Source organism: Garra rufa, chromosome 23 (assembly GCF_049309525.1).
Source record: "Garra rufa chromosome 23, GarRuf1.0, whole genome shotgun sequence".
In the NCBI taxonomy this organism is placed as follows: Eukaryota; Metazoa; Chordata; class Actinopteri; order Cypriniformes; family Cyprinidae; genus Garra; species Garra rufa.
Genome location: NC_133383.1, coordinates 31819356 through 31842873, shown reverse-complemented (window position 1 = coordinate 31842873; position 23518 = coordinate 31819356). Strand labels below are relative to the sequence as shown.

The following is a 23518-nucleotide window of genomic DNA, read 5'->3' as shown; positions in this document are numbered from 1 at the left end:
GTTGGAAAGTTTCACCGATAAACATGGCTAAATGCAGCTAAACGTGGCTCAACTAAACATTACAGATCCTAATCCCTCAGCAGAGAGGGGCGGGGCGAGCTCATTTGCATTTAAAGGGCCCATGCGATAAAATAAGCGGATATTTTGCAGAGCTGATTTTGACAAGGTAAAAGGGTGTTTTTTTGCACTACTATTGAGAATTTTTAACCAAAGTATATTACAGACTTTTCATTAAGACCCTAAAGAATCATATGAACTTGTGGAAAATGGGCATCCGATGACTCCTTTAATACACAAGCTTCACAATTTGAGTTGAATTACTGAAATAAATTAACTTTTCTGCGACATTTTAATTTAGATATTTTTATTTTAATTTTATGATTTACCTGTATCTATCATGCAAATATGCTAATTAAAATATTACATGGCCAAAACATGTATCAGGCACCAGTATTCCTGGTCTAGGAGGAATACAAAGGAGTGATGGTCATTTTAAGGACCTGACGGCCGCCATTTTGAAAATGGGGCCTTTCTTGGAGTCAAACTTTGGTAAACTTTTAGTATGTTTTTAAGTACATCTGATACTACTGTAAACCACTGAGAAACCTTTTGTTAGAATTTTTTTGGGGTCAAACCATATTTGCAGCTGACTAAAACCTGTATTTAGCAGGAGAGGAAAATGCAGAACTTTGATTTAAAAGTGTAAATTGTACTTTTCCTGAACTATAATTCAGTTTTAATAACAGGCCTTCATTCACCTGACCATAAAAACATTATTATTGTTATAATTATTATCATTAGTATCATTATTAAGTATTTTTCTTCTATTGCCATGTTCAGCTCGTTAAACAATATCTGATTTCAGTCATATTTCATCTCTGGTTGTTTCTTACGACCAACACAACTAGAGGATCATTTTTACTGTGATTTTTATTCCTGTATAATATTTGGTTGTGTTCATACAGTATGAAGAAACACACATTTTGCCTTTTTATTTATTATGATTATATCACTCATATACTTATGTGTTGCATGTTTAAACAGTTGTTAGAAAGCAAAATCAGTCTCAGTGTTTGTCCACTAGAGAACAGAAACCTTAAGAGAGAAGATCAGTATCTTACATCAATATTATTAATCAAGCAGATTTGATCTAGTCTAATAAAACAACTCAAAGCACAATCATATCACTACTAGAACTGAACAAAGGCGTTTCTCCATCTTTTTTTGCTCCAAGTGCAGTAAGACTGATTTCAAGAGCTTCAGCTTGAATATAAAAGTACTATATACACATGAAGAAGAAGATCATGAGATCTCAGACTGTGACCAATGCTGGATAATACACAACATTAGTCTGGTTCTTCTGGAGTTAATGATATAAAAACAGCACATACACTGGATAAACTAATACTGCTGTGGTAAAACATCTTATAAAAGCATATATGACACTTTCTGACAGTGTCTACAATCACACAAAATCAGAAAAGTAAGAGACTAATAATATACTAGACAGAGTAACAGGTCTGAAAGTTTAACAGTTGAACACAGATTGATCTCTGCCTGTCTCTGGACGGATTCTAGAAGCTCATCAAAGCAGAATCATGTTTGCTGTTGCTGAAAGGTTGATGATGTCAGAGTGATTGACAGGAGTGGGCGGGGCTTGTGTTGTTAAAGTGAACTCATCCTCTCCTCCTCATTCTCTCCATCAGGAACTTATTTATCCACCAACGGTATCATCTCTACAGTCGCTGATTCATTCACTCGCTCTCCTGTGGAATATGACGAGAAATACAGAGACCATGATGAATTAAAACAGAGAAGATGCACTGATATAGATTTCTTCATATGAGACATCAAAAATGAAGTGATCCTTTCACAATGTGCAAAATCATTGATTGTCCGAAGCACATTTTGCTCATTTGATGAGTTCAATCTAGTTTAAAAACGTATTTGTAAAAATGAACTTTTTTTATATTTGTGAACTCAGTCAGTCATGCATCTACTAGAATATGTCTTTGGATCCTTTAGACTTCTACATCTTGGATGTTTGTAGCATTAAAAGATTCACTCAGGACAGTCGCTGTTTAATTCTCTCACCATCATTAGTTTGAAATGTGAATGAAGCCCAATCACACACACATCAGATCATGATACTGTTGTAAAGGTAAAGATATTCAGCACAAACATCAGATTCTCACCGTTATGGTCCTCCTTCATTGATTTCTTTCTCGCTTCATCTGTAACTCCAGCATCTAGAAGCAGAGAAATACAAAGACAATGTTGTGATCAGATCAAGTGTCTGCTTGAGAACAACAGATCCACACAAAGACAGCTGCTGAAGAATCTAATACACATTATTTGAGTTATTTTCAGAGCACTGATATAAATAAAACTGAATGAAATACTCATTGAGGTGAGGGAACAAATGTCATCATTTTGAATCTTTAATAATAGACTTTTAAAGAATGAAATGATCTACAGAATAAACTCTGAATGGAGTTTGAAAATTAAACAGTTTGAGCTGAATTACCTGCAGGAAAACACCAAATGTATGAGGAAGACCTGATTATTATGACATTGATTGGAGTGACTCACCTCTGATGGCAACAATGTATATCATGTGTGTATTTCCTTCACTGCTGCGGATCTTCAGTTTATAAAGTCCAGCATCTTCAGCTCTAGAGTTGTTGATGGTCAGATGTCCAGTCTTCTTGTCCAGCTCCAGTCTGTCTCTGAATCTCCCTTCAGGACCATCATATGTCTCTCCAGTCCCTCCTTTGATTTCAGCTATGACAGAGTTTTCATCTCCAAACCTCCACTGTACCTCCACTGTATCATCATCTCTCTGTTTGCCAGCGTATAGAGAGAGAGATTCTCCCGCAGTCACTGCCTTATACTCAACTTCATGTCACAGGAGCACATAGAAACAGAGAAATGAGGAGATTGTAAGTCAGTAGAGTTTTATTAAGGACATGTGTGTGTGTGTGTGTGTGTATATATATATATATATATATATCAAATCAAATGTACATGCAGTAGTGTTTCTGGCTTATTTAGAGCCCTCTGCAAAATAAGACACATCACACACAAACTGTATAAACTCAACATTACACATCCTGATACACTTTTACTGTAGAACTATATGAGCACTTAAATTACTTAATAAAAATACCTAGATAACTGATTATTACTGAATAAAATTTATTTCATACATCATGAAATTTGTAGATTGAATTATTTGATACACAAAGATTAATCATTCATTTCTTAGTTCAAGTTAAAGGCACACCATGTTAAAAAAAATAAAGACATTTAAAAAAATAAAGACAATTACTTACTTTGTATAAACACCCTGAATTTCTTGCACAAGATCCCTCTGCTGCTGATGGTCTGTAGTTTATAGAGTCCAGTATGTTCAGGTGTGATGTTTGTGATGGTCAGTGCTCCAGTCTTCTCATTCAGCGTCAGTCTGCCTCTGAATCTCCCATTATGACCATCATATGTCTCTCCAGTCCCTCCTCTGATCTGAGCTATGAGACTGTCTTGAGGTCCAAACATCCACAGGATCCGATCATCTCTCTGTATTTCAGTATCAGGATTCAGAGTCACAGAATCTTCTTCCAGTAATTTCTCCTCTACTTTTTCTGTCACAGCAGCACACAGACACAGACAAAAACAAAGACAAATGTTGTCATTAGATCAAGTGTGTTCATGTGAACATCAGAGTTTGAGATGACTACGTCATGATCATCAGATGCTGTTTTATCAGCTTCAAATGAAGATGCTTTGCTGTTTTCTTAAACAGAAACTATATGTTACTGTCTCTGCTTTAGATTTGATCATTCAATGACAAAACTACAAATCCAAGTGAACTTTATACAGATTGCTGACGTAAATAAAAGCTTAAGGGAGTGCTTGATGCAGCAACAGAACAGTGTTTATTTTACAATGGGAGATTTCAAAACTTTAATAACAGATAATAGATTCATAAAGAATGAACGGATCTACAAAACAAACTCTGAAAGGGGTTTGAACATTAATCTGAATTTAATCCGAATTTCCTGCAGAAGAACAGAATTATGGGTAATGACTGTCGATAAAGATCTGAGATCATTATTATACTGACATCAGCTACTCACCCTTGACAGTGACAATAAATGTCTGCTGTGAAGCCCTACTGCTGGACATGATCTCTAGTTTATAGACTCCAGAGTGTGCAGTTCTGGTGTTGTTGATGGTCAGAGATCCAGTCTCCTTGTCCAGATCCAGTATGTCTCTGAATCTCCCATCAGCAGCATAATCACATGTAACAATATCTCCTGTCATTCCATTGAGTTTAACTACGCAACTCAGCCGCTTTTCATCTCCAAACATCCACCATATCATATCATCTTTGTTTATTTCAGTATCAGGTTTTAAAGTGACAGGTTCTCCCTCCATCACTGCTATATTCCTCTCGTCATCTGTGAGAACAGTGCAGAGAAAGACAGAAACACACACACACACAGATGACATTAGATCAAGACTGAGTTTGACATTTGTCCACAGATCATGCAGATGCTATTTTTATCAGAGATTATCTTCACACTGGAGTGTCAAAGGTTTATGCTGAAAATGAAATTGTGCATAAAAACATTATTAAATATATCGGCTGGAGTGACTCACCACTGATATAAACATTGAATCTGTTGTATAAGGTTTCTCTGCCTCTTGTGATCTTCAGAGTATAGTTTCCAGTGTGTTCAGTTCTGATGTTCAAGATGGTCAGGGAGCCTGTCTTCTTGTTCAACACCAGTCTGTCTCTGAATCTCTCATCAGGAGTATCATATGTAATCAAACCTCTGGACTTTTTTTTTATTTCAGCTATAAGAGTCTCATCATCTTCAAACATCCACTGTATATGATCTCCTGTCTTTATCTCAGTAACAGGGTTTAGAGTGACAGTATCTCCCTCCAGTGCTGGCACTGACTGAACTTCATGTCACAGCATAGAAACAGAGAAATTATGAGATTATTACTGAGTTTTAACATGTCAGTATCATTAAAGCACTGAGAGGATAGTCTGTAATTCTTCATATGTGCTTCTAATAATCACTTCATCTTCTGGATGATTTTTACCTAAACATCTGTAATAACTTTATAGTGGCCTTCACAATATGATATTAAAGAAAATGAGTCCATGTGCTCTAACTCTTCTGAACTCATTATTTTTATGTGCAGTTTAACTGTTTATTTGCAAATCTTTGCTGTAATTCTCCAATATCATTTTCATACTCAAATATGTGTCAAGTTCAACTATAAAATATTAAATTAATTCATCTTAACTTTATTTTGATGGTCGCTTTAACACATTCTGTTGACTATAAGTAACATTGCACCTACATATCTACTAACTCTCACTGGAGTATTAGAAGAGTATTAGTTGACTTGTAGGGTTAGATTAAGTTGACCTGTACTTGTAGAGTTACTGATAGTCAGTAGATTATCTGTTTGAGACTATCACTATAGAGTTATCAGACGTTAATCAGACAGTCTAATACTCTAATAAGAGTGTGTTGACATCACTGTAGAGTTACTGATAGTGAGTAGATTATCTGTTAGAGTCTATCACTATATAGAGTTATCAGACGTTAATCAGACAGTCTACTAATACTCTAATGAGAGTGTGTTGACATCACTGTAGAGTTACTGATAGTAGATTATCTGTTAGAGACTATCACTATATAGAGTTATCAGACGTTAATCAGACAGTCTACTAATACTCTAATGAGAGTGTGTTGACATCACTGTAGAGTTACTGATAGTAGATTATCTGTTAGAGACTATCACTATATAGAGTTATCAGACATTAATCAGACAGTCTACTAATACTCTAATGAGAGTGTGTTGACATCACTGTAGAGTTACTGATAGTAGATTATCTGTTAGAGTCTATCACTATATAGAGTTATCAGATGTTAATCAGACAGTCTACTAATACTCTAATGAGAGTGTGTTGACATCACTGTAGAGTTACTGATAGTAGATTATCTGTTAGAGACTATCACTATATAGAGTTATCAGACATTAATCAGACAGTCTACTAATACTCTAATGAGAGTGTGTTGACATCACTGTAGAGTTACTGATAGTAGATTATCTGTTAGAGTCTATCACTATATAGAGTTATCAGATGTTAATCAGACAGTCTACTAATACTCTAATGAGAGTGTGTTGACATCACTGTAGAGTTACTGATAGTGAGTAGATTATCTGTTAGTAGACTATCACTATATAGAGTTATCAGACGTTAATCAGACAGTCTACTAATACTCTAATGAGAGTGTGTTGACATCACTGTAGAGTTACTGATAGTAGATTATCTGTTAGAGTCTATCACTATATAGAGTTATCAGACATTAAACAGACAGTCTACTAATACTCTAATGAGAGTGTGTTGACATCACTGTAGAGTTACTGATAGTAGATTATCTGTTAGAGACTATCACTATATAGAGTTATCAGATGTTAATCAGACAGTCTACTAATACTCTAATGAGAGTGTGTTGACATCACTGTAGAGTTACTGATAGTAGATTATCTGTTAGAGACTATCACTATATAGAGTTATCAGACATTAATCAGACAGTCTACTAATACTCTAATGAGAGTGTGTTGACATCACTGTAGAGTTACTGATAGTAGATTATCTGTTAGAGTCTATCACTATATAGAGTTATCAGATGTTAATCAGACAGTCTACTAATACTCTAATGAGAGTGTGTTGACATCACTGTAGAGTTACTGATAGTGAGTAGATTATCTGTTAGTAGACTATCACTATATAGAGTTATCAGACGTTAATCAGACAGTCTACTAATACTCTAATGAGAGTGTGTTGACATCACTGTAGAGTTACTGATAGTAGATTATCTGTTAGAGTCTATCACTATATAGAGTTATCAGACGTTAATCAGACAGTCTACTAATACTCTAATGAGAGTGTGTTGACATCACTGTAGAGTTACTGATAGTAGATTATCTGTTAGAGACTATCACTATATAGAGTTATCAGACGTTAATCAGACAGTCTACTAATACTCTAATGAGAGTGTGTTGACATCACTGTAGAGTTACTGATAGTAGATTATCTGTTAGAGACTATCACTATATAGAGTTATCAGACATTAATCAGACAGTCTACTAATACTCTAATGAGAGTGTGTTGACATCACTGTAGAGTTACTGATAGTAGATTATCTGTTAGAGTCTATCACTATATAGAGTTATCAGATGTTAATCAGACAGTCTACTAATACTCTAATGAGAGTGTGTTGACATCACTGTAGAGTTACTGATAGTAGATTATCTGTTAGAGACTATCACTATATAGAGTTATCAGACATTAATCAGACAGTCTACTAATACTCTAATGAGAGTGTGTTGACATCACTGTAGAGTTACTGATAGTAGATTATCTGTTAGAGTCTATCACTATATAGAGTTATCAGATGTTAATCAGACAGTCTACTAATACTCTAATGAGAGTGTGTTGACATCACTGTAGAGTTACTGATAGTAGATTATCTGTTAGAGACTATCACTATATAGAGTTATCAGACATTAATCAGACAGTCTACTAATACTCTAATGAGAGTGTGTTGACATCACTGTAGTTACTGATAGTAGATTATCTGTTAGAGACTATCACTATATAGAGTTATCAGATGTTAATCAGACAGTCTACTAATACTCTAATGAGAGTGTGTTGACATCACTGTAGAGTTACTGATAGTAGATTATCTGTTAGAGACTATCACTATATAGAGTTATCAGACATTAATCAGACAGTCTACTAATACTCTAATGAGAGTGTGTTGACATCACTGTAGAGTTACTGATAGTAGATTATCTGTTAGAGTCTATCACTATATAGAGTTATCAGATGTTAATCAGACAGTCTACTAATACTCTAATGAGAGTGTGTTGACATCACTGTAGAGTTACTGATAGTAGATTATCTGTTAGAGACTATCACTATATAGAGTTATCAGACGTTAATCAGACAGTCTACTAATACTCTAATGAGAGTGTGTTGACATCACTGTAGAGTTACTGATAGTAGATTATCTGTTAGAGTCTATCACTATATAGAGTTATCAGATGTTAATCAGACAGTCTACTAATACTCTAATGAGAGTGTGTTGACATCACTGTAGAGTTACTGATAGTAGATTATCTGTTAGTCTATCACTATATAGAGTTATCAGACATTAATCAGACAGTCTACTAATACTCTAATGAGAGTGTGTTGACATCACTGTAGAGTTACTGATAGTAGATTATCTGTTAGAGTCTATCACTATATAGAGTTATCAGATGTTAATCAGACAGTCTACTAATACTCTAATGAGAGTGTGTTGACATCACTGTAGAGTTACTGATAGTAGATTATCTGTTAGAGACTATCACTATATAGAGTTATCAGACGTTAATCAGACAGTCTACTAATACTCTAATGAGAGTGTGTTGACATCACTGTAGAGTTACTGATAGTAGATTATCTGTTAGAGACTATCACTATATAGAGTTATCAGATGTTAATCAGACAGTCTACTAATACTCTAATGAGAGTGTGTTGACATCACTGTAGAGTTACTGATAGTAGATTATCTGTTAGAGTCTATCACTATATAGAGTTATCAGATGTTAATCAGACAGTCTACTAATACTCTAATGAGAGTGTGTTGACATCACTGTAGAGTTACTGATAGTAGATTATCTGTTAGAGACTATCACTATATAGAGTTATCAGATGTTAATCAGACAGTCTACTAATACTCTAATGAGAGTGTGTTGACATCACTGTAGAGTTACTGATAGTAGATTATCTGTTAGAGACTATCACTATATAGAGTTATCAGATGTTAATCAGACAGTCTACTAATACTCTAATGAGAGTGTGTTGACATCACTGTAGAGTTACTGATAGTCTCTAACAGATAATCTACTATCACTATATAGAGTTATCAGACGTTAATCAGACAGTCTACTAATACTCTAATGAGAGTGTGTTGACATCACTGTAGAGTTACTGATAGTAGATTATCTGTTAGAGACTATCACTATATAGAGTTATCAGACATTAATCAGACAGTCTACTAATACTCTAATGAGAGTGTGTTGACATCACTGTAGAGTTACTGATAGTAGATTATCTGTTAGAGACTATCACTATATAGAGTTATCAGACGTTAATCAGACAGTCTACTAATACTCTAATGAGAGTGTGTTGACATCACTGTAGTTACTGATAGTAGATTATCTGTTAGTCTATCACTATATAGAGTTATCAGACATTAATCAGACAGTCTACTAATACTCTAATGAGAGTGTGTTGACATCACTGTAGAGTTACTGATAGTAGATTATCTGTTAGTCTATCACTATATAGAGTTATCAGACGTTAATCAGACAGTCTACTAATACTCTAATGAGAGTGTGTTGACATCACTGTAGAGTTACTGATAGTAGATTATCTGTTAGTCTATCACTATATAGAGTTATCAGACGTTAATCAGACAGTCTACTAATACTCTAATGAGAGTGTGTTGACATCACTGTAGAGTTACTGATAGTAGATTATCTGTTAGAGTCTATCACTATATAGAGTTATCAGACGTTAATCAGACAGTCTACTAATACTCCAATGAGAGTGTGTTGACATCACTGTAGAGTTACTGATAGTAGATTATCTGTTAGAGTCTATCACTATATAGAGTTATCAGACGTTAATCAGACAGTCTACTAATACTCTAATGAGAGTGTGTTGACATCACTGTAGAGTTACTGATAGTAGATTATCTGTTAGAGTCTATCACTATATAGAGTTATCAGACGTTAATCAGACAGTCTACTAATACTCTAATGAGAGTGTGTTGACATCACTGTAGAGTTACTGATAGTAGATTATCTGTTAGAGTCTATCACTATATAGAGTTATCAGACGTTAATCAGACAGTCTACTAATACTCTAATGAGAGTGTGTTGACATCACTGTAGAGTTACTGATAGTAGATTATCTGTTAGAGTCTATCACTATATAGAGTTATCAGACATTAATCAGACAGTCTACTAATACTCTAATGAGAGTGTGTTGACATCACTGTAGAGTTACTGATAGTAGATTATCTGTTAGAGACTATCACTATATAGAGTTATCAGATGTTAATCAGCCAGTCTACTAATACTCTAATGAGAGTGTGTTGACATCACTGTAGAGTTACTGATAGTAGATTATCTGTTAGAGACTATCACTATATAGAGTTATCAGATGTTAATCAGACAGTCTACTAATACTCTAATGAGATTGTGTTGACACATCACTGTAGAGTTACTGATAGTAGATTATCTGTTAGAGACTATCACTATATAGAGTTATCAGACGTTAATCAGACAGTCTACTAATACTCTAATGAGAGTGTGTTGACATCACTGTAGAGTTACTGATAGTAGATTATCTGTTAGAGTCTATCACTATATAGAGTTATCAGACGTTAATCAGACAGTCTACTAATACTCTAATGAGAGTGTGTTGACATCACTGTAGAGTTACTGATAGTAGATTATCTGTTAGAGACTATCACTATATAGAGTTATCAGATGTTAATCAGACAGTCTACTAATACTCTAATGAGAGTGTGTTGACATCACTGTAGAGTTACTGATAGTAGATTATCTGTTAGAGTCTATCACTATATAGAGTTATCAGATGTTAATCAGACAGTCTACTAATACTCTAATGAGAGTGTGTTGACATCACTGTAGAGTTACTGATAGTAGATTATCTGTTAGAGTCTATCACTATATAGAGTTATCAGATGTTAATCAGACAGTCTACTAATACTCTAATGAGAGTGTGTTGACATCACTGTAGAGTTACTGATAGTAGATTATCTGTTAGAGACTATCACTATATAGAGTTATCAGATGTTAATCAGACAGTCTACTAATACTCTAATGAGAGTGTGTTGACATCACTGTAGAGTTACTGATAGTAGATTATCTGTTAGAGTCTATCACTATATAGAGTTATCAGACGTTAATCAGACAGTCTACTAATACTCTAATGAGAGTGTGTTGACATCACTGTAGAGTTACTGATAGTAGATTATCTGTTAGAGTCTATCACTATATAGAGTTATCAGACGTTAATCAGACAGTCTACTAATACTCTAATGAGAGTGTGTTGACATCACTGTAGAGTTACTGATAGTAGATTATCTGTTAGAGTCTATCACTATATAGAGTTATCAGACATTAATCAGACAGTCTACTAATACTCTAATGAGAGTGTGTTGACATCACTGTAGAGTTACTGATAGTAGATTATCTGTTAGTCTATCACTATATAGAGTTATCAGATGTTAATCAGACAGTCTACTAATACTCTAATGAGAGTGTGTTGACATCACTGTAGAGTTACTGATAGTAGATTATCTGTTAGAGTCTATCACTATATAGAGTTATCAGACGTTAATCAGACAGTCTACTAATACTCTAATGAGAGTGTGTTGACATCACTGTAGAGTTACTGATAGTAGATTATCTGTTAGAGACTATCACTATATAGAGTTATCAGATGTTAATCAGCCAGTGTACTAATACTCTAATGAGAGTGTGTTGACATCACTGTAGAGTTACTGATAGTAGATTATCTGTTAGAGTCTATCACTATATAGAGTTATCAGATGTTAATCAGACAGTCTACTAATACTCTAATGAGAGTGTGTTGACACATCACTGTAGAGTTACTGATAGTAGATTATCTGTTAGAGACTATCACTATATAGAGTTATCAGACGTTAATCAGACAGTCTACTAATACTCTAATGAGAGTGTGTTGACATCACTGTAGAGTTACTGATAGTAGATTATCTGTTAGAGTCTATCACTATATAGAGTTATCAGACGTTAATCAGACAGTCTACTAATACTCTAATGAGAGTGTGTTGACATCACTGTAGAGTTACTGATAGTAGATTATCTGTTAGAGTCTATCACTATATAGAGTTATCAGACGTTAATCAGACAGTCGACTAATACTCTAATGAGAGTGTATTGACATCACTGTAGAGTTACTGATAGTCAGTAGATTATATGTTAATTTGGGTTAATTTGGCTGTTTTAGGCTGTAAGGACCTTTGGAATAACTGAAATCGTGTGGTGAAGTGATATGTAATGTGGTTAAGAGCTGACACGAAACACACACAATTTCGAATCTCCCTTTTCTGTCAAAGATACTAGAAAAGGTAGTATCCTCACAATTATGTTCTTTCTTAGAGAAAAATGGTATCTGTGAGCATTTCCAGTCAGGTTTTAGACCGTATCATAGCACTGAGACTGCTCTTATTAGAGTTACAAATGACCTGCTATTGTCAAGCGATCGTGGTTGCATCTCCCTATTAGTGCTACTGGATCTTAGTGCTGCATTTGATACTATTGACCACAACATTCTTTTAAATGGACTTGAAAATTATGTAGGCATTAATGGTAGTGCACTGGCATGGTTCAAATCGTACTTATCTGACCGTCATCAGTTTGTGGCAATAAATGAAGAGGTATCATTTAGTACCTCAAGCAGAGGTGGGTAATCCAGGTTCCATGAGTAAAAGTCCTCCCCAGTTTTTTGTTCCAATCACCTGGATTTGCTAATTAGCAGTTTTTCAGCCAGGAGGTCCAAGATTGGACCAAGTCATTCCCTTTGAGTCTCAAGCAAGTCTCAAGTAAAATCACAAGCCCCTAAAGAGTTAAAGTTAATGAGATAACTGAATGATGATTGTGTTGGTGATGAACATCTGCTGTTATTACAGAGGATCAGATGTTGATGTTTTATTGGTTAAAATGATGTCACCATCGTGGAGATCAGTATTTGCTTTAGTTGGGCTCTTGACCATTGACTCCTGGGTTAGATTTCTCTCTGTTACAGTGTTGTAAAGCATTGAGATCAGTGCTGTATAGTGAGCAGATGATAACTGATTTATGTGGTCATCATGAGTTTACCTCAACACACAAAGTAGCTTTTTTCTATTAGTGTTTATTCACAAAACTACAGCATGCAAGCATTCTGTTCTTCTAACCCTCACAGTGAATTAATTTAAAACCTGTATAATGCATACAAACATCTGTACTACTGAGACACACAGACTTCAAGAACCAGCATATGAATCTCAACAATGGTGACAATCAACAAAACACTTCATGCTGGGTAACAGCATAGTAAACACTCCCATCATGCACTGCAGTATGAATAATTATTGTAACCACTGTTGAGGAGCGTATGATAAGTGTTCATGTCTTAAAGCCGGAATTGATGCAGCTATTTCTTCCAATTCTTATGCATTACAATGATATTTGTTTAATTGGTTTTTTTAATCGCAGTTCTGCAATGTAACTCAATAAATCAAAGAGAGAGACCACTTCATGATGCTCATCCAAATTAATTATATGGAGAGAGTGTGAGCTATTCTTAACTTTAACTCTTTTGGGACTAGGGATATTACTTGAGACTCTTGAGACTCAAAGGGAATGACTTGGTTCAATCTCTGTCCTCCTGGCTGAAAAACTGCTAATTAGCAAATCCAGGTGATTGGAACAAAAAACTGGGGAGGACTTTTACTCATGGAACCTGGATTTTACACCTCTGTGTGTCTTCTTGGTTTTTCTTGGTTTTCAGTTTAGAGTTTCTTTTTTCATAGTCTATAATATTTAATAGACAATCACAAACTTCATTAATGACTGCATTAATTACAAGCAGAACTTGTGGTTAAAGTAGAAATGTGGCTTAGAAATCACACTATATATTCAAACTCTACTGAACCACAATAAAGCTCAATGTTGTTGTCTTGCCGTATAAACTGTAATACTTACATGTTTGTTTTAGTTCAGAGATCCTGTGGCGAAAGTAAATCACAACAGCAGCAGTAGCAGCAGCCACCAGCAGAACAACTATAACAATCCCTGCTACAGCACCTAAAGACAGACCTGCTCCTGTAATGACAAAGAGAGACAGATATTAGACAGTTATTGAAATGATAATGCTGGTTTAAAGCCTAACAGTCAGTATTTATCAGTTTTATATTTATCTCTGTCAGTAATGTAAGTGTCAGGGTCAGTGTGACACTCAAGTAGAATTGAAATTATATTATTACCAATGCATTTCATTAAAAGCAGATGTTATTTACAGCTGGGTGTGACTGGCAATCTGCAAGTACTTTGCTAAATCTATTATTTCTGTAATTACATAGACAACAACCCTTTCATACTATTATATGTCTGTTCAACAAAGTGTAAATGTAAATGATTGTGTGTTGATATATTTATTTGGTAAAGCTGAAGAATCTATTTTAGCTAAGACCCCAGATAACAACATATTGTCGGCCCAGATCCAGCCCACATCTGGCCTACATGTGATGATCTAACCCGCATGCAGAGTAAAATGATGGCACTTGGGCGGACCGCTCCTGTTTGATCTGGGCCAAAATAGGCCATAGCAATGCCACATGTCAGCCAAGAGCACATAAATAAACCACACTGGACCTTATCTGAGACACTAAACCTGTGTCTATTACACATGGAGTCATCTCAGCATTAATAAGCACATGTCACGTAGAGAAGGAGGAGATCTGGGTCCAATTGCAGGTGAGGAAGTATTTAATTTAAAAAAAAAAAAAAAAAAAGGCCAACACGGCACAACAAAACACAAGCAGGGCAAGATCAAGAACGTGAACATCAGGAACGAGAAGGACAGAAAACAAACCACACAGAAGACAATGCAGCCAGAATGAATAGTGGGCAATGAGAGTTCTTATAGTCCATATGATTGTGAACAGGTGTGAGCTTGATGAGTGCTAATGACAACAAGACAGGTGAATACAATCAGGGAAGTGCAGTGCAAGGGAAGGGGAAACAGCGACCTCAGGTGGCTGAGGAAAAACCCACAGCCCAGATCATGACAGCACATTAACAAGCAGAATCACTGAAGGAAAGAAGAGAACTGAGACATAATATTGATATCGATTAGTGTTTCCAATAATTGGGCTCTTAACTCTAATTAATAAGCACCTATTTGGCTGTTGTGAAAGTGTAGAACATGTTTCACAATTGTTATTTAAATGCCTGATTCACCGAAATCATTTGAATCTAGTAGTTTTGCAGTTTAATGCTATCATATTACAGGGCTCACAAACTTTCAAAATGTCTGGTAGCCTTTCAGGCAGGTACTCTTCAGGTTTTGGCAGCCTGAAAATTAATTTAACTAGTCCAAATAAAAAAGCTTTTTATTTTATTATTTTTTTAAATACAGAAAATCAAATATGAGTCTAAATGACAATCAAATATGTTTTCAATACACAAATATAAACAAATATCAAGGAAGGACAATGTACGGTAGAATATTAAGGCATAAAATGGCATGATTTATAATTCAGATACAGACACAAAACCAAAAAATCTTATACAATGACATTTTAGCCTTTAAAAGGGATAAATCAAGTATATCATTTATTATATTTATTTAAAATATAAATATTGCTGTCTTAATTTTTTTTTTTTCGGAGGCACATTTACTTCTTTCTCATTTATGTTCTCATATGTGTTTGCTGCATAAAAACATAGGTCGATAATTGCAATCATTTGACCATAAATGGCTGAAAATGTATTGGAAATAAATATTTGTTCACTGTCAGGAGGGGGCGCTGTAGGAGCGCTGATATATTACAGTTTCCCCAGTAACGGCTGTACACAAATCAGCATTAACGCTGTTTTATCATGAACTGAAAATGCTAACCTATGTTTCTGAGGACAGACTGTTCTCTTCAGATACATAAATATAAAGACAAAAGTGACTTTCATTTATTCAAATAAATCATTGCCTTTTGAAGTTGTATCTAGTCCTATCGCGATTCTCGTCTTTCCCCAACTGTAAGACCTTTTAAAACTATATTAAGACTTTTCTTATACTGTTTAACAAATGTAAAACTTTTTATGGCATTCCATTTGATACAACTAAATTGAGGAGTTTTTAAGGACCTGTAGGAGCCCTGTACTTTACGATAACCCATTAGGCAGTCCAGTCAAACTTTTTGGTAGCCCTGGGACTTCGGGCTAGCGATTTTGCAAGCCCTGTATCATAAATTATGTGTTATTGCTTCATGAGTTGAAATGTCAGTTTGAAAATTGTTTAAAAAAAAAAGTGGACAAGGCTGACACATAGATATCAGCAATCAGCATATTAATGTCAACATTGACTACGTTTACATGGACACCAGTAATCTTATTAATGACCTTATTCTGAATAAGACAATAATATGATTAAGCTGTTTACATGAGTTGCTTTTAGAATATTCCTTTCATGTTCCCGTTTTACATGTTATAGTACATAGATCGATTAATGACACACATCATTAGGTCCACACGCGACGCTATCAGTTCATCTTCGTTATAGACTTTTGGATGTTTCGGTTTTAATTTGACAAAAGCTTGAAGTGGCTCTGGACATATGCAACACATTTTTGTGCATGCTGTGCTGCTCCAAAGCGTCTGCTCCATACAGCGAGCGTTTCAGAGCCAGACAGTTTTTAGGAAAAAAATCACACGCAAGCACAGTCACCGAAAGCCAGTTTAGTTTGACTTTTTTAGTTTGTTTTCATTTTGAAAACCCTGTTATATTTGCCGTTTACGTCACATTACGCCTTGGAGGCTTTCTTTTATTTATTTATTTTTTATTAATTAATTTGATTGCGCGCCCTGTAATAAATGGTTTAGTCGGCATATAACACAGCATGTGATGGAGTCCATGCCTCGTCTTATTAGTTTTTGTTAATAAATGCTATAGTTTTATTTGATTGTTGTTATGCTGTTTAATTAAAAATAACAAATCCATCTTTTAAGAATTTGTTTTAATCTTAAAATTGATAGGTGTAGCCTATGTGCAAGCAAAAGATCATGAATTCGTAAAAGTAAAAGTGAAAAGCATCCTAAGACGTTCCAATAGCAGAAATCCCGTTCACAAAATTAAAATCACAAATAATAGCCTACTAATGAAAAAGAACGGGTTGAATGTTAAATACGTTTCCATAAAACTATAAATTATGATAACAGACAAACTATTTATCAGCAATGAGCATTGATTAATCCCATGTTGTAGCAAAAAAATTTATAAATAAAAATGAAACCAAAGCATATGCACGTGCGACCAACTGAGAGCGTTATGCCGCGTTCCAGGAAACCCGTGTTTTTCCAAACTTCTACCCGTGAAAGTGCTACAAAGTCCTGAGTCGTGGTTTGAAGACGTGATTTACGAGCTCAAAAACCTGTCTGGAACGCAGCATTAGTGTGTATCCTCTGGTGAAAAGTCCTACGCAAGGGGAATAGTGTGATTAAGGTGTGTGCATGTCTTCCATAATGCGACTAAAATAGGAATACTCCACCTGTCTTAATTCGATTTGTGTTTACTCCGATTATGACTTTAGTTGGATTAAATTAATCAAAAATATCAGTTTACATGGTTGCTTCTTAATCAGAGTATTGTCTTAATCGCGTTAAAATCGGAGTATTGTTGTCCATGAAAACGTACTCACTGGTGACAAAATAATCAGACAATTGGATTAATTCTGAACGTCAGAAAAGGCTGCATAATTTATTCATGCTGTGATGCATGCTGGGAGTTTTGTACTATGGTACCCAGCATGCATTGCGTCATTACACTTTTTATTGTCTCCATTGTTGAGGGTGATGTGTTCATTTATGATGACTGTGTGTTTTGATCTTTTATTTGTTTCTGCATTACTAAGGACCTTACATAACTGTTAGAGCCAGATAATATTAGTGAATCAGGTTCATTCATTTCAATGGGTTGAATGTTGCTATATAACTATAAATTAAGAAAATAAGCAATGAGCATTGATTAATCTCATGTTGAAGAAAAAAAACAAAACCGAAGCATGTGCTTGTGTGACCAACAGACAGCATTAGTGTATGTATCCTGTTGCAATTGTCAATGTAAACGGTGTTTCTGCTTGTTAATATGCTTATTAAGGCTGAGATGACTTCATATGTAATAGACAGAGATTTTGCGCCTCAAACACTCATAATCTCAGAAAGCTTGAGCTACTCACCACTGACAGCAACAGTGAATCTCTTGTATGTGGTCTGATAGTTGCTGCTGATCTTCAGTGTGTAAAGTCCAGAGTCTGTGGTTCTGGTGTTGGTGATGGTCAGAGATCCAGTCTGATGATCCAGCTCCAGTCTGTTTCTGAATCTCTCTTCATTATCATAAAACAGTGAGCCTTTGGTCTCTATATCAGCTTTAGCTATGAGTTTTCCTTCTTCTCCAGATCTCCACACTATCAGCTCATCTCCATCTAGTTGAGTAACATCAGTCTGAAGAGTGACAGGATCTCCCTCAATCACTGATTCAATCTTCATTTCATCTTTACCAGCATCACTAACATCTGGAGACTCTACAAGAAGCAGATTCACAGACAAAGATTACACATCGGATGCAGACTCTAAAAGAAATTCAGACAGAGATTAAACACTGTTTCTGGCATAGAATATAAGGTTTAAAGTTGATCAGTTCATCTTACGATCATATGGCTTACGGTGGTTTGATTTCTCATTCAAACACACTGTGTCTCTGTGACATGACAACAATTGTCCAACAGGAAATAAACAACTGATAGACATGCACAAACAGATACATTACAGAAGAAAGGAAAACAAGTGCTTTAAAAAACATATGGCCACTTTATTAAAAAAATAAACTTTTAATATTAAAAACACATATTCTCACCTTTGACAGTAACATTGAATTTCCTATCTAAGGTCCCAGAACTGTGGCTGATCTGTAGTTCATAAAGTCCAGAGTGTTTGGTTCTCATGTTCTTGATGGTCAGAGATCCAGACTGATCCAGCAGCAGTCTGTCTCTGAATCTCTCAGTGGGTTTGGCATAGGAGATTTCTTTTCTATCAATTTTAGCAATGATTGGATCTCCAAACCTCCACTCTATCAGATACACTTTCTGTGTTTGATTGAGATCAGAGTTTAGAGTGACAGAATCTCCCTCTGACACTGACACTGTCTTCACTTCATCTCCATCAGCAGCAAACACACCTGCAGAACACACAGAACAGATATTTACAATATTAAACACAGTTGGTGATGAACAGATAACTGAAATCAGTTTTAGAAACAAAACTTGACTTATTAAAGGCCCTCTATTGTGCTCACTGACAGGTTAGCAGTTTGGTTCAGGGAGTCTGATATAATTACTTGACTTAAAGGGGTGGGCGACTGTTTTTTTCCAAGCTTAATTCTGTTTTTGGGGTGCAGTCTAACATGTGTTAATGCTTCACTAAAAAAAAAAAAAAAAAAACACATTATTTTTCATTATTATTCATTTTCGGGTAACCAAAATCTGAAGAGTATACCTGCCCGAAGGGCTACATAGGCGGCTGCATATATGAAAAAAAAAAAAACACCTTACCCTTAAACAATTCTAACAAAAGGTTTCTCGGCTGTTTTTTTGCAGTATTTGGTGTCCTTAATAACATACTAAAAGTTGACCAAAGTTTGACCACTAGAAAGGTGTCATTTTCAAGATGGCATTCAAGATGGGCAGAAAGCCATTAAAATATCCTAACTCCTTCATTATTTGACCTAGCCAAGTAATCTTGATGTCTAACTCCATGATTTCTGGGTCTATGAATCCATTCGACTCATCTAAATTGCACTGACATGATTACACACTTGTGGAATATATGATGCTGTGAGATTACTGTAAGGTTTTATCTTTGTTTGGGGTGAACCAGGGATGTAAACGATTTAGCAATGTTACTCCTATACTCAGTATGTGTTTTTGGACACATACAGCTTTTTTTTTTTTTTGCTAAAACACAGACTTGACATTCAATGTAAAAGTTATTGCACCCAAAAGTTCCTTAAATTGGAGTTGTATAACTTTGATTATAAACAACTCTGAATTATCCCGAACAGAGGCTTGTGTGTGAACCCTCTAAAATGGTCACTCATTTCAAATTGCTTTAATATATAATTGTACTTGTAATCACTTACAGGTGCATCTCAGTAAATTAGAAAGTTGTGGAAAAGACCATTTATTTCAGTAATTCAACTTAAACTGTGGAACTTCTGAATTTAATTAATTCATTGCACACCGACTGAAGTAGTTTAAGTCTTTGGTTATTATAATTGTGATGATTTGGCTCACATTTAACAAAAAACCCACCAATTCACCATCTCAACAAATCAAATCAGAATACTTCATAAGACCAATAAAAAATGCTTGTTATTGAATTGTTGGTCTTCTGGAAAGTATGTTCATTTACTGTATATGTACTCAATACTTGGTAGGGGCTTCTTTTGTTTTAATTACTGCCTCAGTTCAGCGTGGCAAGGAGGTGATCAGTCTGTGGCACTGCTGAGGTGGAATGGAAGCCCAGGTTTCTTTGACAGTGGCCTTCAGCTCATCTGCATTTTTTTTTTTTTTTGGTGTCTTGTTTCTCATTTTCCTCTTGGGGTTCAGGTGAGTTTGCTGGTCAGTCAAGAACACCAACACCATGGTCATTTAACCAACTTTTGGTGCTTTTGGCAGTGTGGGCAGGTGCCAAATCATTTAAAGATGAAATCAGCATCTTTAAAAAGCTGGTGAGCAGAAGGAAGCATGAAGTGCTCTAAAATGTATTGGTAAACTGGTGCATTGACTTGGTTTTTGAAAAACACAGTGGACCAACACCAGCAGATGCCATTGCACCCCAAATCATCACAAACTGTGGAAACTCAATACTGGACTTCAAGCAACTTTAACTATGATCTTCTCCACCCTTCCTCCGGACTCTAGGACCTTGCTCTCATCTGAAAAGAGGACTTTGGACCACTGGGCAACAGTCCATTTCTTCTTCTCCTTAGCCCAGGTAAGACGCCTCTGGCGTTTTCTGTGGTTCAGGAGTGGCTTAACAAGAGGAATATGACAACTGTAACCAAATTCCTTGACACGTCTGTGTGTGTGGTGGCTCTTGATTCCAGCCTCAGTCCATTCCTTGTGAAGTTTACCCAAATTCTTGAATTTATTTTGCCTCACAAGCCTCTGAAGGCTGCATTTTTTTTTTTTTCGGTTGGTTGTGCATTTTTTTCCTTCCACACTCTTTCCTTCCACTTAACTTTCTGTTAACATGCTTGGATACAGCACTCTGTGAACAGCTAGCTTCTTTGGCAATGAATGTTTGTGGCTTACCCTCCTTGTGAAGGGTGTCAGTGATTGTCTTCTGGACAGCTGTCAGATCAGCAGTCTTCCCCATGATTGTGTAGTTCAGTAACCCAAACTAAGAGACAATTTTGAAGACCCAGGAATCCTTTGCAGGTGTTTTGAGTTAATTTGCTGAATGGCATGGAGGCAATCAGCCTGTGGCACTGCTGAGGTGTTATGGAGGCCCAGGATGCTTCGATAGCGGCCTTAAGCTCATCCAGAGTGTTGGGTCTTGCGTCTCTCCACTTTCTCTTCACAATATCCCACAGATTCTCTATGGGGTTCAGGTCAGGAGAGTTGGCAGGCCAATTGAGCACAGTAATACCATGGTCAGTAAACCATTTACCATAACACCTCAGCAGTGCCACAGGCTGATTGCCTCCATGCCACGCCGCATTGAAGCAGTCATTTCTGCAAAAGGATTCCTGACCAAGTATTGAGTGCATAACTGAACATAATTATTTGAAGGTTGACTTTTTTTGTATTAAAAACACTTTTCTTTTATTGGTCGGATGAAATATGCTAATTTTTTGAGATAGGAATTTTGGGTTTTCATGAGCTGTATGCCAAAATCATCAATATTAAAACAATAAAAGGCTTGAACTACTTCAGTTGTGTGTAATGAATCTAAAATATATGAAAGTCTAATGTTTATCAGTACATTACAGAAAATAATGAACTTTATCACAATATGCTAATTTTTTGAAAAGGACCTGTATAGTAACTTTAACTTAAATCCTGGCAAAATGAAACGTTCCTGTGGCTGATATACAGTGCAGTAAAAATTAAATTACAGTATTTGCACTCACCATCGCTTGTCCAAAACTGAGCATAATGTCTAAAATAAAAGTTATGACTGCTGTGCATTTACACTTGACTGAACATTGATCTGTTCTTCTTTGCGCTCTCTGGGTACCGCAGATGCTCAGATTTAAAATCATTCAGCAAAATAAAACATGCTGGATGCAGATTAATATTTGTGAAACAAATATTTGTGAAACGAGTTAGGTTGAACAGAAAAATGCCATCATTTAGTTGAAAAAAATATATATATAATCTTATTTTTACATCAATAAACAACGCGACACAAACTTTAAATTATTTGAAATTGCTTTTTCTATTTGATTATTTTTAAGTGTCTTATTTTATTATATTTTGATGCAGTTAATGTTATTGCCCTTATATGTTCGTTGTTTTAAAGACTGCAATTAAAAAAGAATGAAAATAAATAAATAATGGTCTTTTATTTTGTTGAACGAACAATGGATGGCTTCACCGGTCTAGATTTAGTTGACCAATCAGCGTAAAGGGGCGTCTCGTGACCACCCACATGTGGAAAACCAATTTTGAAGTCGTTTATCTGTTTTCTACCCGTGAACCAAAAACTGAAAAATTGAGCCAAAATCTCGTTTTTTCATTTACTGAACAAATGAAAAAACGAATAAATGAGCCGTTTTCCTATCTCTGCTTATTTCGTTTCAATTTGAAAATCAAATGAATAAAACGTACACGGACCTTATATCTCTGATAAAAGCATTTTGTTTTAAATTATTGCTTGCATGCAGCAGAAGTCGTGTTTAGCATATTCTAAGTATATAATGACTGTTGTATTTAAAGAAAACAAATTTGATTTAGAAATTATGTGGTCATGATTTTTATTCTTAATAATTATGAAACATGCGATTATGATTATAAATGAATGCACAGTTTGCATTTGAGGATCCTTTAGCATCATACTATGATTCCACATGTGCCACTTCTGTAGCTGTAATAGTAGATCAGTTTAAGAAAAAAGTTTGGGTCGTTCACGTCAAAAGGTACGCACTTATTCATCTACGCCACTCGAACAGATATATTATGTAGGACTTGTGTGAGTAGTTCATGTAAATAACCTTTGACAACTAAGTATGCAACTTGCACTAAAGTAGAGACTGAATTTTGTTATATACAAAACAAACCATCTGTTGAAAAACTTTGCAATAAATGTATTTTTATTGGTACTTGTGTATCTAGCTGAATAGATTTCATAATCAATTGAGAATGTAAATACTTTTAATTAACATTTTACTATAAAAAATGCTGTATGAATGCGGTAGTAGCGAAGATCACATTTCCTAAAAACACACCTGCCACGGGTGTTTGACTGTTGTGTTACAACAGTAATGTGGCTGATAAAGCAAAATAATAAATATATATCACTGTAAGAGACAAGATCAAGA

General features: G+C 35.3%; 1 protein-coding gene across 1 annotated transcript; it reads right to left on the bottom strand.

Moving 5' to 3' along the window:
• Window positions 1–1710: 1710 nt before the first annotated feature.
• LOC141299007 (uncharacterized) lies at window positions 1711–19727 on the bottom strand. Its single transcript, XM_073829288.1, has 10 exons — window positions 19697–19727; window positions 18830–19150; window positions 18153–18497; window positions 13906–14025; window positions 4663–4971; window positions 4137–4460; window positions 3336–3641; window positions 2593–2898; window positions 2196–2249; window positions 1711–1766 (listed from the first exon to the last, which is right to left on the bottom strand). Exons 1-10 carry the CDS (start codon window positions 19725–19727, stop codon window positions 1711–1713), a joined length of 2172 nt encoding a protein of 723 aa, XP_073685389.1.
• Window positions 19728–23518: the final 3791 nt, after the last annotated feature.